The sequence below is a fragment of the Sebastes umbrosus genome, chromosome 22, assembly GCF_015220745.1.
Source record: "Sebastes umbrosus isolate fSebUmb1 chromosome 22, fSebUmb1.pri, whole genome shotgun sequence".
Lineage (NCBI taxonomy): Eukaryota > Metazoa > Chordata > Actinopteri > Perciformes > Sebastidae > Sebastes > Sebastes umbrosus.
The window spans coordinates 13,361,562-13,376,057 of record NC_051290.1 but is presented as its reverse complement, the minus strand read 5'-3'; the positions used below and the strand labels follow the sequence as shown (position 1 = coordinate 13,376,057).

At 39.5% G+C, this 14,496-nt stretch overlaps 1 protein-coding gene across 1 annotated transcript in view; it reads right to left on the bottom strand.

Annotated features, from left to right (window-relative positions):
• Window positions 1–1,157: 1,157 nt before the first annotated feature.
• Window positions 1,158–14,496, bottom strand: part of LOC119482029 (ubiquitin carboxyl-terminal hydrolase 47-like) — a 26,355-nt gene continuing 13,016 nt past the window's right edge. Inside the window, exons 3-12 of the mRNA XM_037759394.1 lie at window positions 14,261–14,366; window positions 14,036–14,157; window positions 13,686–13,756; window positions 5,323–5,448; window positions 3,754–3,849; window positions 3,323–3,454; window positions 3,088–3,216; window positions 2,943–2,980; window positions 2,245–2,285; window positions 1,158–2,152 (exon numbers count right to left, since the gene is read on the bottom strand). Coding sequence (XP_037615322.1) covers window positions 1,983–2,152; window positions 2,245–2,285; window positions 2,943–2,980; window positions 3,088–3,216; window positions 3,323–3,454; window positions 3,754–3,849; window positions 5,323–5,448; window positions 13,686–13,756; window positions 14,036–14,157; window positions 14,261–14,366 — 1,031 coding nt within the window. The 3' untranslated portion in view covers window positions 1,158–1,982. The remainder of the gene's footprint in view (window positions 2,153–2,244; window positions 2,286–2,942; window positions 2,981–3,087; window positions 3,217–3,322; window positions 3,455–3,753; window positions 3,850–5,322; window positions 5,449–13,685; window positions 13,757–14,035; window positions 14,158–14,260; window positions 14,367–14,496) is intronic.

Below are 14,496 nucleotides of genomic sequence, written 5' to 3'. Positions count from 1 at the left end.
ATTAATGATGGCTGAATTCCATTTAGCTGCTTTGATTTCAGGTTCCTGTATTGTGCATGCTGGCTCCCTGTCACTCTCACTGGGACACTTGAATGGAACAGAGCCGTCGTTAGTGTTATTAGTAACACCTGTGCTTTTCCTACTACCACAAGTCAAAATGTCTGCAGTGAGAAAGGCATGTTGAACCGTTGCAAGTTCAACAAAACAGAGAACAACATTCTTCTTCCTCTTCTTCTTCTTCTTCTTCTAAACAATCCTGTGTTTATTAAGAAATGTATTACTCCTCTCTGGGTTTCCAACGCTTTTTCTCCATTTTTCCTATGACTAAAAAATGAATGCAAAAATAAATAAATTAATAAATAACACATGCAAAATAAATAAATATAATTGAAAAGTAATAAAAATGAATACATAAATAAATAAATAAATAAAAGGGAAAATTAAACAGAAGAGTAAATAAATGAGGTAATTAATACAAAGATATATAAATAATCTTCTTCTTCTTCTTCTTCTTCACCTTCTCCTTCTTTTTCTTCTCCTCTTCATCGTCCTCCTGCTTCTTCTTCTTAAAATGAACAAAATAAAAAAAATAAACAGGAGTACATATACATAGATATAAACAAATTCAATTAGAGGTCACAGGGAAAAAGATTCTATAATTTTCCAATAGTCCAATAATACTTTTTTTGTTTTGTGAATTGAAGAAATTGGCAAACAGAATAATGAAATGAATCCCATGTTCAAGAGCGCCATCATCTGGATTATCATGGTGACAGATAATATCCTTAAAGTTAAAGGAGAAGATGAAATTAGTGGCTTCAAAAAAGTGACACTCGACACACTCAAAATCTGTCCAATCTTTTGGAAAATAAGTGAGAAATAGTTTTTATGTCATGTTTACAGAAGGTACAATAATTATCAACGTGAGTAAACATAGCAATAAGATAATTAGCAGGGTATATTTTATGTAAAATTTTGAAATGTTCTTCCTAAACCTTGTTTGAAATACTGCCTTAGAATGAATCTCTGTTCATAGTTTATTAACTGCATCATTTAATAAAGGTCCCTTTACATAATGATGTCCAACCCAAACAGGTGTATTTCCTGTAGAGGAGCTGTAGCACCCCCCTATATACATAAATAACACCAAACAACAATAACAGTCTGGAAAGGTGGTTTAATAATCAACACAGTCACACAAATTACATATTTGTTTAATATTTCTTGACAACATGATGGTTTTCCGAGTCTGATATTCCATGAGCTCATACAAAATGCTTGTTAACACACTTTTAAAGTTTGTAATCTGATCTTCCCTAGGGTTGCTATAAATGGTGTTATCATAATAATAAACTGGCTCAAGGATCAAGGTTCAAGGCACACCCATCTTCTGTCTCTGTTCATACACACTCCAAAGAGCAGACGCATACAGCACATAACAATACAATTTAAATTAAATTATCCAGCACTAAACTCCCTTTTTGCGGCTTCTATCTATATGTCCTGGTTGTTTGCGATGTGGTTTTAGATGTATAAATGTTTCTACTACTACGTGTGTGAGTCCTTTTACAACGTATAAACTGCATGTCCTGTTTTATTGTTTTTGTTCTGATGTATTCTGTAACACCTTGGCCAGGGACAACATATGAAAAACAGACTTTTGGCTAATTCTGACATTTTGTATACCATGTGTATGTATTAATTTGCACTGTCCCTTCACAAATAACCTAAACTAAATCCATACATTTTTTTGGAAATGGGCTTAAAAGATGGGTCAATGATAACACAAAAAAAGGCTTGAACTGGCAATTACTGTAGGCTATATCATCACAGAGTCTTTTAAGTGCAGGGGTGAACATAAAAAAGGGAGGAGGGGGGCTCTTCCCTACGCAGGGTTAGGTGATTCTTTTTCCATTGAAGTGCAGCTCTGGTGTGTTATTAAAGTGTGTCCCAGAAGGGAACAGATATATCCAGAGTAGATTTTAAAAAGAGAGGAGCTGTTCTTTACTTCGGTTTTTGCCCCCTTTGTCACCCATTCCACCGTCTCCTTTCCCCGGTTCAAACGATCCTCCCGGGACATCATCGGTAGCTTGCAGGTTTTTTTCAGGAGTAGACACCTCTCTGTCCTGAGTACAAGCACCTGCAGCATGCACTGGAAAGTAGGTATAAAATAAATTCAGGCATCCAATTTGAAGCGTTCACACTAAACATCAGGAAGCATAATGAACATGTTTGCCATCTTACCCGTCTTTTTCCGGTAAAAAAGAAGATAAGCGCTGCTGGATCTAGTGAAAAGAAAATGCAAAAGAGAGTAAGGTCATTTTCAAATACAGCTAAATGTATGGCCTGTGTTAGGGGCTTTCTGTTATGCATGCTCATATGCATGCATATGTAGGAATGCATGCATGTGCACATGCAAAAAGGGGTACTTCTAGCATATATAAGTCGGTGTGGATACATTCCATGGATATTTGGAGATACACGTATCTGTATATTATACATGTGTTTATTGATTTTTTTCAGTGGTGGTGTAGGGTAAGTTGGAGTGTTTTGGGGATTGGGTTGGGAAATACATAAGAGAAACAAATATCAATTGTGGTTACAGCATGGTGTAATATAGTACTTGCTTATGTGGTATATTCAACAAACTGAAAATAATAAATAAATAATCAATTGAGAAATAATCGCAAACTCCGCCAACAAGTCAAGTTGCAGTTTACATCCATTTCTGTCCAAAATCATTTTATCCTGTTCGACATTTTTTCATAATTAGAATATGACTTCGAGTTATGGCCAAAAATGTGTTTGGTGAGGTCAGAGTGACCTTTGACCTCAGACAGTTGGACAGACGACCCGAAAACATTATCCCTCCGGCCACGGCTGTCACCAGCTCGGAGGCATAAAAATGTGTGGTGGGGATGAAAAGAAGAACTAAAACTTACTTCTCAATGTTATCCACCTGGAATGGCTGGTATCCAAGCTGTTGATGAAAAGAATAACCAAACATAATATGATGAATCTGTTTGTGTTTTTTTTGCACTGTAATATGTAACTGTCAACAACACGAGTTAAAGTGATCAGTCTTACCAATGTGACGCTGTCATCATTGAAGTTATACCATTTCTCCTCCTCCTGAGGTTTGATTGTTGCATTGTAATGTCCACCTCTAAGACCTCCAAAATGGTCCACAACTGCGTACAGTTCATACGTCTGATTCTGATCACCAGCAGAAAAGATGACAGACATTATTATCAGGAATGAAAAAGAAATGTGTCATGAATAAATAGTAAAATATACTGTGTATATATATATATATATATACCTCTGGTATCTGTAGGGTGCAGGGAACATCCACAGTGCGGTTGTTTTTGACATATCTCATGTAACTGTAGTCAAACTCAAACCTCTTCAGCAGCAGCATCAAAACCTCTGGATGATGCTTTATTACACATTTCTGAATGAAAAACACAGGACCCCAATATGTATTATATGTTGTTATAACACCATTAACTTGTTTTTGAAAGGCTAAACGCCCACAAATAGGCCTATGGATTGAGGCAGAATATTTTGTTAGATAAAAACATGTTGTGAATTTTGGAAATGATTCACAGCAGCACGCCTAGGTCCCAGCCTTTGCTTGCCGCTCGGCTCACATTGCAACCCGATACCAATGCCTATCCCTGCGGGTGCTGGGCCCACAGGGTGGCGGCTCCATAAGATAGCAAATCAGAACAATTTTTTCTCATTACTCACAATAGTTGCATCAGTTTTGGCATCACACTTGTCACAGTACATCTGGTTTTCTCCGCTGAAATCTGAAGTTCTGAAATACTCCTTAATACCATCCACCTGATAAAAAGCAATGAAATTAGCTCTGACAGATGTTTTTTAGAGAGATTTTTTATATATCACAAATATTCATATTAATTGAACTGATGAGATCTCTGACCAAAATGCTCATACGCAAATGGCATATTTAAACTGGAAAAACAAAGTTCAGAAACTTGTGTTTGGTGGATTATTTCTCTGTTGTTACAATGCTAATGGTCATTGTATTTTACATCGTTGGAAAGCCTGTTTATTTACCTTCGCAATGATGTTCAACTTGTAAGGATCATGATTTGTGGGATGAGCAGCACAGCTGATTATGTGGGTAGCGCCCAAGAAAGATTTGCCAAAATGCTCTGCCAATGGTAAACAGTGTATTCTCATAAGGCTACCAGGAAGCCTGCAATGACTGCCCTTCACCGTCAGGCCCGTTTGCGCTGGTGTCGACAACACAGACAATGGAACCTGAACATGTGGGGGAATGTCATGTTCAGTGATGAGTCCAGGTTCTGTCTGCGAAAGTTGGACGCCAGGGTCAAAGTATGGAGACGACGCGGAGAACGCTATGCTGATTGTAGCACCGATGGAGTAACAGCTTTTGGTGGGGGCAGTGTCATGGTGTGGGGTGGCATCTTCCTCACTGGCAAAACAAGGCTTGTCATCATTGAAGGCCATCTCAATGCAGGGAGATATCGGGATGAGATTCTGCAGCCAGTGGCGATCCCATACCTCCACAATCTGGGACTTAACTTTATCCTCCAAGATGACAATGCTCGCCCCCACAGAGCCAGGGTTATCACAGACTACCTCCACAATGTAGGAGTAGAGAGAATGGAACGGCCTGCCAAGAGTCCACACCTCAACCCAATTCAACACTTGTAGGATCAGCTTGGGCGTGCTGTACGTGTTAGAGTGACCAACACAACCTCGTTGGCTGACCTGCAACGAATCCTGGTTGAGGAATGGAACGCCATCCCACAGCAATGTGTGACCAGGTTGGTGACCAGCATGAGGAGGAGGTGCCAGGCTGTTGTGGCTGCGTATGGATCTTCCACCTGCTACTGAGGCTCCTGACATATTGTATTAAATGAATAAAGTGTAAAATAGCCAATATGTCTTGTTTGTTCCTTGTTACTGATAGAGAGTTCAATCATCCAGTCCACCAAACAACTCAAAACAAGAGTCAACACCAACAGGAGAACACACTGTTTACCATTGACGGAGCATTTTGGCAAATTTTTCTTGGGCGCTACCCACATAATCAGCTGTGCTGCTCATCCCACAAATGCATGATCCTTACAAGTGGGACATCATTGCGAAGGTAAATAAACAGGCTTTCCAACGATGTAAAATACAATGACCATTAGCATTGTAACAACAGAGAAATAATCCACCAAACACAAGTTTCCAAACTTTGTTTTTCCAGTATAGTTTACTAAATATCTCCTGGCAACATAAAAATGCTTTGAAATTTGCAGGTCATCAGTTTCTTACCACGCTATAGTCTTCACTGTTAGAATCATCCAATGCAAGAGGAAGATACCAAAATGCCCCGCCGGCTTCGGTCTCTTCACAACATGCAGAACATTTGGTCTTGTGTGTCGACTCTCCGTGGAAGATCTGAAAGCACAAAAACAGAGACTGGTAAACAAGTATTTTTCATACAGAATCTCTTTGATATTGACGATGAATCTTTACCTGTGATGCCTCAGGACTGGTCAGACCTAAAATCTTCTCAAAGTACTCAGCAGCATCACGCTGTTCACACACTGAGGAGGGGAAGAGCAGAAATCAATGTGTATTTTTTCAACAAATTAAGCGGGGAAATTACCATATTTTATACTTCTGCTCAACCTATCCTTTATGTGGATAATAAATCTGGATTATTAAAGGGGTTATTATGAGATATTCTCTATCTGTGGGGCTTCAATGACTGTATGTTAACACTTCTAGTGCACAGGATGCAGGTCCTGATATTATTTTCAGATACTACAGTACACCATGTAACCTCAATGTAATCTGTTGTTTTGTGTGCTATCATACTGTACCATTGTCGATGCCCAGCTTCTTGGTGATTTTATAGGTGTATTCCTTATGTCCTTTTAACTCATCAAACAAGGATGCAAGATGTGGATCAATACACTCAGTGCCACAGGTGTGCCTACACAAAATTAAGACATAGTGGACATGAGACATTCAAAGGTGCAGTGCAGCCACAATACATTTTGACTGCATTATGCCTGAAGTTGGACTTTGTAACAAACCTTTTCACAGCCTCTCTGAAGTCTTCGGTCATGAACAGCACCTGCAGCACACTGTTCAGGTAGCATGTTGCTCCTTGGTTTGACAAGCCATATTACTTACTGGCTGCTGGGAGGAGATTGTTAATTATGCAGGTAGATTTCATACTTTATATTACTGTGGATGATAAACCAGCATAACAGCATGTAGGCCTATATCTTCCCTGTGGAGGACGACTTTTTGGTTTGACCATTTCTAGATCGTTTCATTTTGATTCCTTTTTGACAGTTGTATCAGTCCACTGCTGCACTGTCAGCTGCAAAGGAGTTGACAATCAGTTACTGGCAATAAATGAATTGCATCTGTTTTGGAAACGAACAGAAACGCAGAGAAATATGACCATCATCCTACCTTCAGTTGTAAGATTCCCACTTTTAAGACATTTCCGCAGACAACAAGTTCTTCCCTCTGCTTATTATCGACACACACGAACAGTAACTTGTTACCTCTATGTCCTCTACAAGGGGAAAATGTTGATAGTGAGGTGAGGTGACTAATAATCGACTAATAATAGAAATGAATAAATAATAGGAACTTCTAAAAATGTACAAAATAACATTACGATCGCCTCCCTTTAATAATGGAAAAATAATAAAAAGTCATCATTGATGACTGATATTAAGATCCTGATTTAGATTTCATGAATCTGTAAGTTTTGTTTTGAAATCAGTTTATAGCTTTGAGTTTATATTTTTAGCATCATTAAATCAGATGCAATTGAAAAGGAAACCAAACCTGCTGTCCAGATATCACGTGGATTCCTGTAAATGTGCCACAGACTGAAAGTGAAAATCGAAACTCAGTGCTCAGTCACATAACACAGTCTTATCATCATGACTGCCTCATTCAGAGCAGGGCGGAGGCTTGCTGCTCGATCAGATATGATCTTATCATTTTACTGTTGTTATTTTACTCTACGCTGCACACACAGCATCTATTACAGGTCTGCCATCAGAACTTATGACTTTCCACAAATACAGTGCTTTTTAATCAGCATCAGAGTCCTACGAATGACACTAATTACTACAATAGTTTGGTTCAAAGTGATAAACATAAAATCTAAAGCATCTATGACATTACTCAGTGAACACAGCAGCAATAGTTTACAAGTGTAGTGTGCAAAAGGCCTAATTAATTTAAACGTAATTAGTACTTAACAGTAGAATAAAAGTAAATATCTACACAAAGACTTCCTTTTGAATTTTTATTTCCTCACACAATCTGTTTTAAATCACATTAGATGTTACATTCAGTGTCATCTGTTTATATATGTCTGAACAATTTAACAAGAACATTTTCATAATAAAATGTAATAGGTTGATACATTTCTTCAACTGTCTCAAAAAAAAAAGACAAAACATGTTCGATCATTCGGTCTGTGAATATCATGATTTCAAAACGACTAAACGTAAATGTGCCTTGACATTTTTCATATCAAGTCAATTTCCATTGCTATATTTTCTATTACAGACTGATGATATAAATCAGCACTTTAACCTAAAACAACCCTCTCTCTCATTAAACCTCTTACATTTGCTGCTCTTTACACAGAAACAATTCTGTGGCAAACAGGAAGTGATGCATTTTACATTTCCAAGATGAATGATGTTAAATAGACTAAACAAACAAAGTATGCATTTCGTCTTCATCCGACTCTGAAGTCTGGACTGCATTTCTTTTACAAAAAAAATAAAAACAGCCAGTAGTTTTTTTCTGATTGTTTTTTTTTCTTTCTGTTTTGCTTCAATTGGGTATTCTGCATTGTGCTATTCTTTTTCAATGCGTGTTTCATTTCAGCAGTCTGCTCTTGTGTGTCAGAGACTTTTCGCTTTTTTTCTGTATCTGAATGAATTGTACTGTTTGTTGCATTCTCCTCTTGTGCATTTGTAATGACTCTTTTGGTTCCACGTTTCTGTGGCTCTTGCGAAGGTGACTCACTCAGATTTAAATTGGTGAAATCCTCTGACAAAGTGTCCTGTTGTGATGTTTCCTCTCTTCTTCTAGAAGAGTCTGTTCTGTTTTGAATATGCTCATCTCCTTTATTTCCCTGCTCTTCGGCTTGTTTCTCCACACTGTCTTTATGTGTTGAATGTGTATCACAGATTTCCTGCTGTGGTCTATTCTGTCTAACACCATCTGATCTTCTCTTGTCCTGATCCTCTACACCTCGTTTTGTCTCTCTTTCTCTCATTTGTGCATCTTTATCATCTCCTCTCTTTTGTTCCTTGACTCCCTTATCCTCTCTCGGTTGCTCAGGTCTTTTATACCTGCTACTGCTTTCCTGTTCAAACCCCTCATCTTTTGGCATGTTCTGTTTACTATCGCCGACTCTCCTTTTGTCTTGAAACTCACGAGATGCCATCCCCCTTTCATTAGCTCCAGTTTTTCCTTCCTTGTCTACTTTATCATCTCTTTCCATCCTCCCCCCAGCTCCCTGTTTGTCCACATTAACAGGTTTAAGGCTATAATCTTGTCCAACTCCCTGTTTACCCACATCATGCATGTTCTGTCTAATATTGTCTGATCTTCTCTTGTCCTGATCCTCTACACCTCGTTTTGTCTCTCTTTCTCTCATTTGTGCATCTTTATCATCTCCTCTCTTTTGTTCCTTGACTCTCTTATCCTCTCTCGGTTGCTCAGGTCTTTTATACCTGCTACTGCTTTCCTGTTCAAACCCCTCATCTTTTGGCATGTTCTGTTTACTATCGCCGACTCTCCTTTTGTCTTGAAACTCACGAGATGCCATCCCCCTTTCATTAGCTCCAGTTTTTCCTTCCTTGTCTACTTTATCATCTCTTTCCATCCTCACCCCATCTCCCTGTTTGTCCACATTAACAGGTTTAAGGCTATAATCTTGTCCAACTCCCTGTTTACCCACATCATGCATGTTCTGTCTAATATTGTCTGATCTTCTCTTGTCCTGATCCTCTACACCTCGTTTTGTCTCTCTTTCTCTCATTTGTGCATCTTTATCATCTCCTTTCTTTTGTTCCTTGACTCCCTTATCCTCTCTCGGTTGCTCAGGTCTTTTATACCTGCTACTGCTTTCCTGTTCAAACCCCTCATCTTTTGGCATGTTCTGTTTACTATCGCCGACTCTCCTTTTGTCTTGAAACTCACGAGATGCCATCCCCCTTTCATTAGCTCCAGTTTTTCCTTCCTTGTCTACTTTATCATCTCTTTCCATCCTCCCCCCATCTCCCTGTCTGTCCACATTAACAGGTTTAAGGCTATAATCTTGTCCAACTTCCTGTTTACCCACATCATGCATGTTCTTTCTAATATTGTCTGATCTTCTCTTGTCCTGATCCTCTACACCTCGTTTTGTCTCTCTTTCTCTCATTTGTGCATCTTTATCATCTCCTCTCTTTTGTTCCTTGACTCCCTTATCCTCTCTCGGTTGCTCAGGTCTTTTATACCTGCTACTGCTTTCCTGTTCAAACCCCTCATCTTTTGGCATGTTCTGTTTACTATCGCCGACTCTCCTTTTGTCTTGAAACTCACGAGATGCCATCCCCCTTTCATTAGCTCCAGTTTTTCCTTCCTTGTCTACTTTATCATCTCTTTCCATCCTCCCCCCAGCTCCCTGTTTGTCCACATTAACAGGTTTAAGGCTATAACCTTGTCCAACTTCCTGTTTACCCACATCATGCATGTTCTTTCTAATATTGTCTGATCTTCTCTTGTCCTGATCCTCTACACCTCGTTTTGTCTCTCTTTCTCTCATTTGTGCATCTTTATCATCTCCTTTCTTTTGTTCCTTGACTCCCTTATCCTCTCTCGGTTGCTCAGGTCTTTTATACCTGCTACTGCTTTCCTGTTCAAACCCCTCATCTTTTGGCATGTTCTGTTTACTATCGCCGACTCTCCTTTTGTCTTGAAACTCACGAGATGCCATCCCCCTTTCATTAGCTCCAGTTTTTCCTTCCTTGTCTACTTTATCATCTCTTTCCATCCTCCCCCCATCTCCCTGTCTGTCCACATTAACAGGTTTAAGGCTATAATCTTGTCCAACTTCCTGTTTACCCACATCATGCATGTTCTTTCTAATATTGTCTGATCTTCTCTTGTCCTGATCCTCTACACCTCGTTTTGTCTCTCTTTCTCTCATTTGTGCATCTTTATCATCTCCTTTCTTTTGTTCCTTGACTCCCTTATCCTCTCTCGGTTGCTCAGGTCTTTTATACCTGCTACTGCTTTCCTGTTCAAACCCCTCATCTTTTGGCATGTTCTGTTTACTATCGCCGACTCTCCTTTTGTCTTGAAACTCACGAGATGCCATCCCCCTTTCATTAGCTCCAGTTTTTCCTTCCTTGTCTACTTTATCATCTCTTTCCATCCTCCCCCCATCTCCCTGTTTGTCCACATTAACAGGTTTAAGGCTATAACCTTGTCCAACTTCCTGTTTACCCACATCATGCATGTTCTTTCTAATATTGTCTGATCTTCTCTTGTCCTGATCCTTTACACCTCGTTTTGTCTCTCTTTCTCTCATTTGTGCATCTTTATCATCTCCTCTCTTTTGTTCCTTGACTCCCTTATCCTCTCTCGGTTGCTCAGGTCTTTTATACCTGCTACTGCTTTCCTGTTCAAACCCCTCATCTTTTGGCATGTTCTGTTTACTATCGCCGACTCTCCTTTTGTCTTGAAACTCACGAGATGCCATCCCCCTTTCATTAGCTCCAGTTTTTCCTTCCTTGTCTACTTTATCATCTCTTTCCATCCTCCCCCCAGCTCCCTGTTTGTCCACATTAACAGGTTTAAGGCTATAACCTTGTCCAACTTCCTGTTTACCCACATCATGCATGTTCTTTCTAATATTGTCTGATCTTCTCTTGTCCTGATCCTCTACACCTCGTTTTGTCTCTCTTTCTCTCATTTGTGCATCTTTATCATCTCCTTTCTTTTGTTCCTTGACTCCCTTATCCTCTCTCGGTTGCTCAGGTCTTTTATACCTGCTACTGCTTTCCTGTTCAAACCCCTCATCTTTTGGCATGTTCTGTTTGCTATCGCCGACTCTCCTTTTGTCTTGAAACTCATGAGATGCCATCCCCCTTTCATTAGCTCCAGTTTTTCCTTCCTTGTCTACTTTATCATCTCTTTCCATCCTCCCCCCAGCTCCCTGTTTGTCCACATTAACAGGTTTAAGGCTATAACCTTGTCCAACTTCCTGTTTACCCACATCATGCATGTTCTGTCTAATATTGTCTAATCCTTCATTGTCCTGATGCTCTGTATTCCTGCCAAGGTATTTTGTCTCTTCTCCAGTCTTTCCATCCTTGTCTGTCTTTCCATGCATCTCTCTCCTCTGTGCAGTGCTGCTCTCATCTTGTTTGCTCAGATGACCGTGTATTGCAGGCCTGTTACTGACTTCCAGTTTTAAACCATGACTAACATCTGGACTTTGTCTTCCACTGTCATTGTGCTGTTTTTCTGCATGAGCATCTTGACGATGACTCAAGTGATTCCTTTCCTCATTACGCCCCTGCTGATTGTATGGTATGCTCTGACTGGAATTAACTCCATTGTTCTGATCCTCTTTATTGAAGTCAGATGATAGCTCACCAACACATCCCAAGTCTGTAATTCCTGTTTTTTCATTTCTGGGGATGGAAACAGCAGTGTTATTACCCACTTGTGCTAGCCACTCAACCCTCTCTCTCTCTCTCTCATGGACATCATCGGTAGCTGGCAGGATTTCTTCAGGAGTAGACACCTCTTTGTCCTGAGTAAAAGCACCTGCAGCATGCACTGGAAAGTAGGTATAAAATAAATTCAGGTGTCCAATTTGAAGCCTCCACACTAAACATCAGGAAACATAATGAACATGTTTGCCATCTCACCTGTCTTTTTCCGGTAAAAAAGAAGATATGCGCTGCCGGATCTAGTGAAAAGAAAATGCAAAAGAGAGTAAGGTCATTTTCAAATACAGCTAAATGTATGGCCTGTGTTAGGGGCTTTCTGTTATGCATGCTCATATGCATGCATATGTAGGAATGCATGCGTGTGCACATGCAAAAAGGGGTACTTCTAGCATATATAAGTCGGTGTGGATACATTCCATAGATATTGGGAGATACACGTATCTGTATATTATATTTATTTTTATTGTTTTTTTTCAGTGGTGGTGTAGGGTAAGTAGGCGCGTTTTGGAGATTGGGTTGGGAAATACACAAGAGAAACAAATTGCAATTGTGGTTACATGGCATAAAAATGTGTGGTGGGGATGAAAAGAAGAACTAAAACTTACTTCTCAATGGTATCCACCTGGAATGGCTGGTATTTACGCTGTTTCTGAAAAGAATAACCAAACATAATATGATGAATCTGTTTGTGTTTTTTTTTGCACTGTAATATGTAACTGTCAACAACACGAGTTAAAGTGATCAGTCTTACCAATGTGACACTGTCATCATTGAACTTATACCATCTCTCCTCCTCCTGAGGTTTGATTGTTGCATTGTAATGTCCACCTCTAAGATCTCCAAAATGGTCCACAACCGCGTACAGTTCATACGTCTGATTCTGATCAGCAGCAGAAAAGATGACAGACATTATTATCATGAATGAAAAAGAAATGTGTCATGAATAAATAGTAAAATATACTGTGTATATATATATATATATATACCTCTGGTATCTGTAGGGTGCAGGGAACATCCACAGTGCGGTTGTTTTTGACATATCTCATGTAACTGTAGTCAAACTCAAACCTCTTCAGCAGCAGCATCAAAACCTCTGGATGACGCTTTATTACACATTTCTGAATGAAAAACACAGGACCCCAATATGTATTATATGTTGTTATAACACCATTAACTTGTTTTTGAAAGGCTAAACGCCCACAAATAGGCCTATGGATTGAGGAAGAATATTTTGTTAGATAAAAACATGTTGTGAATTTTGGAAATGATTCACAGCAGCACGCCTAGGTCCCAGCCTTTGCTTGCCGCTCGGCTCACATTGCAACCCGATACCAATTCCTATCCCTGCGGGTGCTGGGCCCACAGGGTGGCGGCTCCATAAGATAGCAAATCAGAACAATTTTTTCTCATTACTCACAATAGTTGCATCAGTTTTGGCATCACACTTGTCACAGTACATCTGGTTTTCTCCGCTGAAATCTGAAGTTCTGAAATACTCCTTAATACCATCCACCTGATAAAAAGCAATGAAATTAGCTCTGACAGATGTTTTTTAGAGAGATTTTTTATATATCACAAATATTCACGTTAATTGAACTGATGAGATCTCTGACCAAAATGCTCATACGCAAATGGCATATTTAGTTTACTAAATATCTCCTGGCAACATAAAAATGCTTTGAACTGTGCAGGTTGTCAGTTTCTTACCACGCTATAGTCTTCACTGTTAGAATCAACCAATGCAAGAGGAAGATACCAAAATGCCCCGCCGGCTTCGGTCTCTTCATGACATGTAGAACATTTGGTCTTGTGTGTCGACTGTCCGTGGAATATCTGAAAGCACAAAAACAGAGACTGGTAAACAAGTATTTTTCATACAGAATCTCTTTGATATTGACGATGAATCTTTACCTGTGATGCCTCAGGACTGGTCAGACCTAAAATCTTCTCAAAGTACTCAGCAGCATCACGCTGTTCATACACTGAGGAGGGGAAGAGCAGAAATCAATGTGTATTTTTTCAACAAATTAAGCGGGGAAATTACCATATTTTATACTTCTGCTCAACCTATCCTTTATGTGGATAATAAATCTGGATTATTAGAGGGGTTATTATGAGATATTCTCTATCTGTGGGGCTTCAACGACTGTATGTTAACACTTCTAGTGCACAGGATGCAGGTCCTGATATTATTTTCAGATACTACAGTACTCCATGTAACCTCAATGTAATCTGTTGTTTTGTGTGCTATCATACTGTACCATTGTCGATGCCCAGCTTCTTGGTGATTTTATAGGTGTATGCCGTACATCCTTTTAAGTCATCAAACAAGGATGCAAGATGTCGATCAATACACTTAGGGCCACAGGTTTCACAGGTGTGCCTACACAAAATTATGACATAGTGGACATGAGACATTCAAAGGTGCAGTGCAGCCACAATACATTTTAACTGCATTATGCCTGAAGTTGGACTTTGTAACAAACCTTTTCACAGCCTCTCTGAAGTCTTCGGTCATGAACAGCACCTGCAGCACACTGTTCAGGTAGCATGTTGCTCCTTGGTTTGACAAGCCATGGTACTTACTGGCTGCTGGGAGGAGATTGTTAATTATGCAGGTAGATTTCATACTTTATATTACTGTGGATGATAAACCAGCATAACAGCATGTAGGCCTATATCTTACCTTTGAAGGACGACTTTTTGGTTTGACCATTTCTAG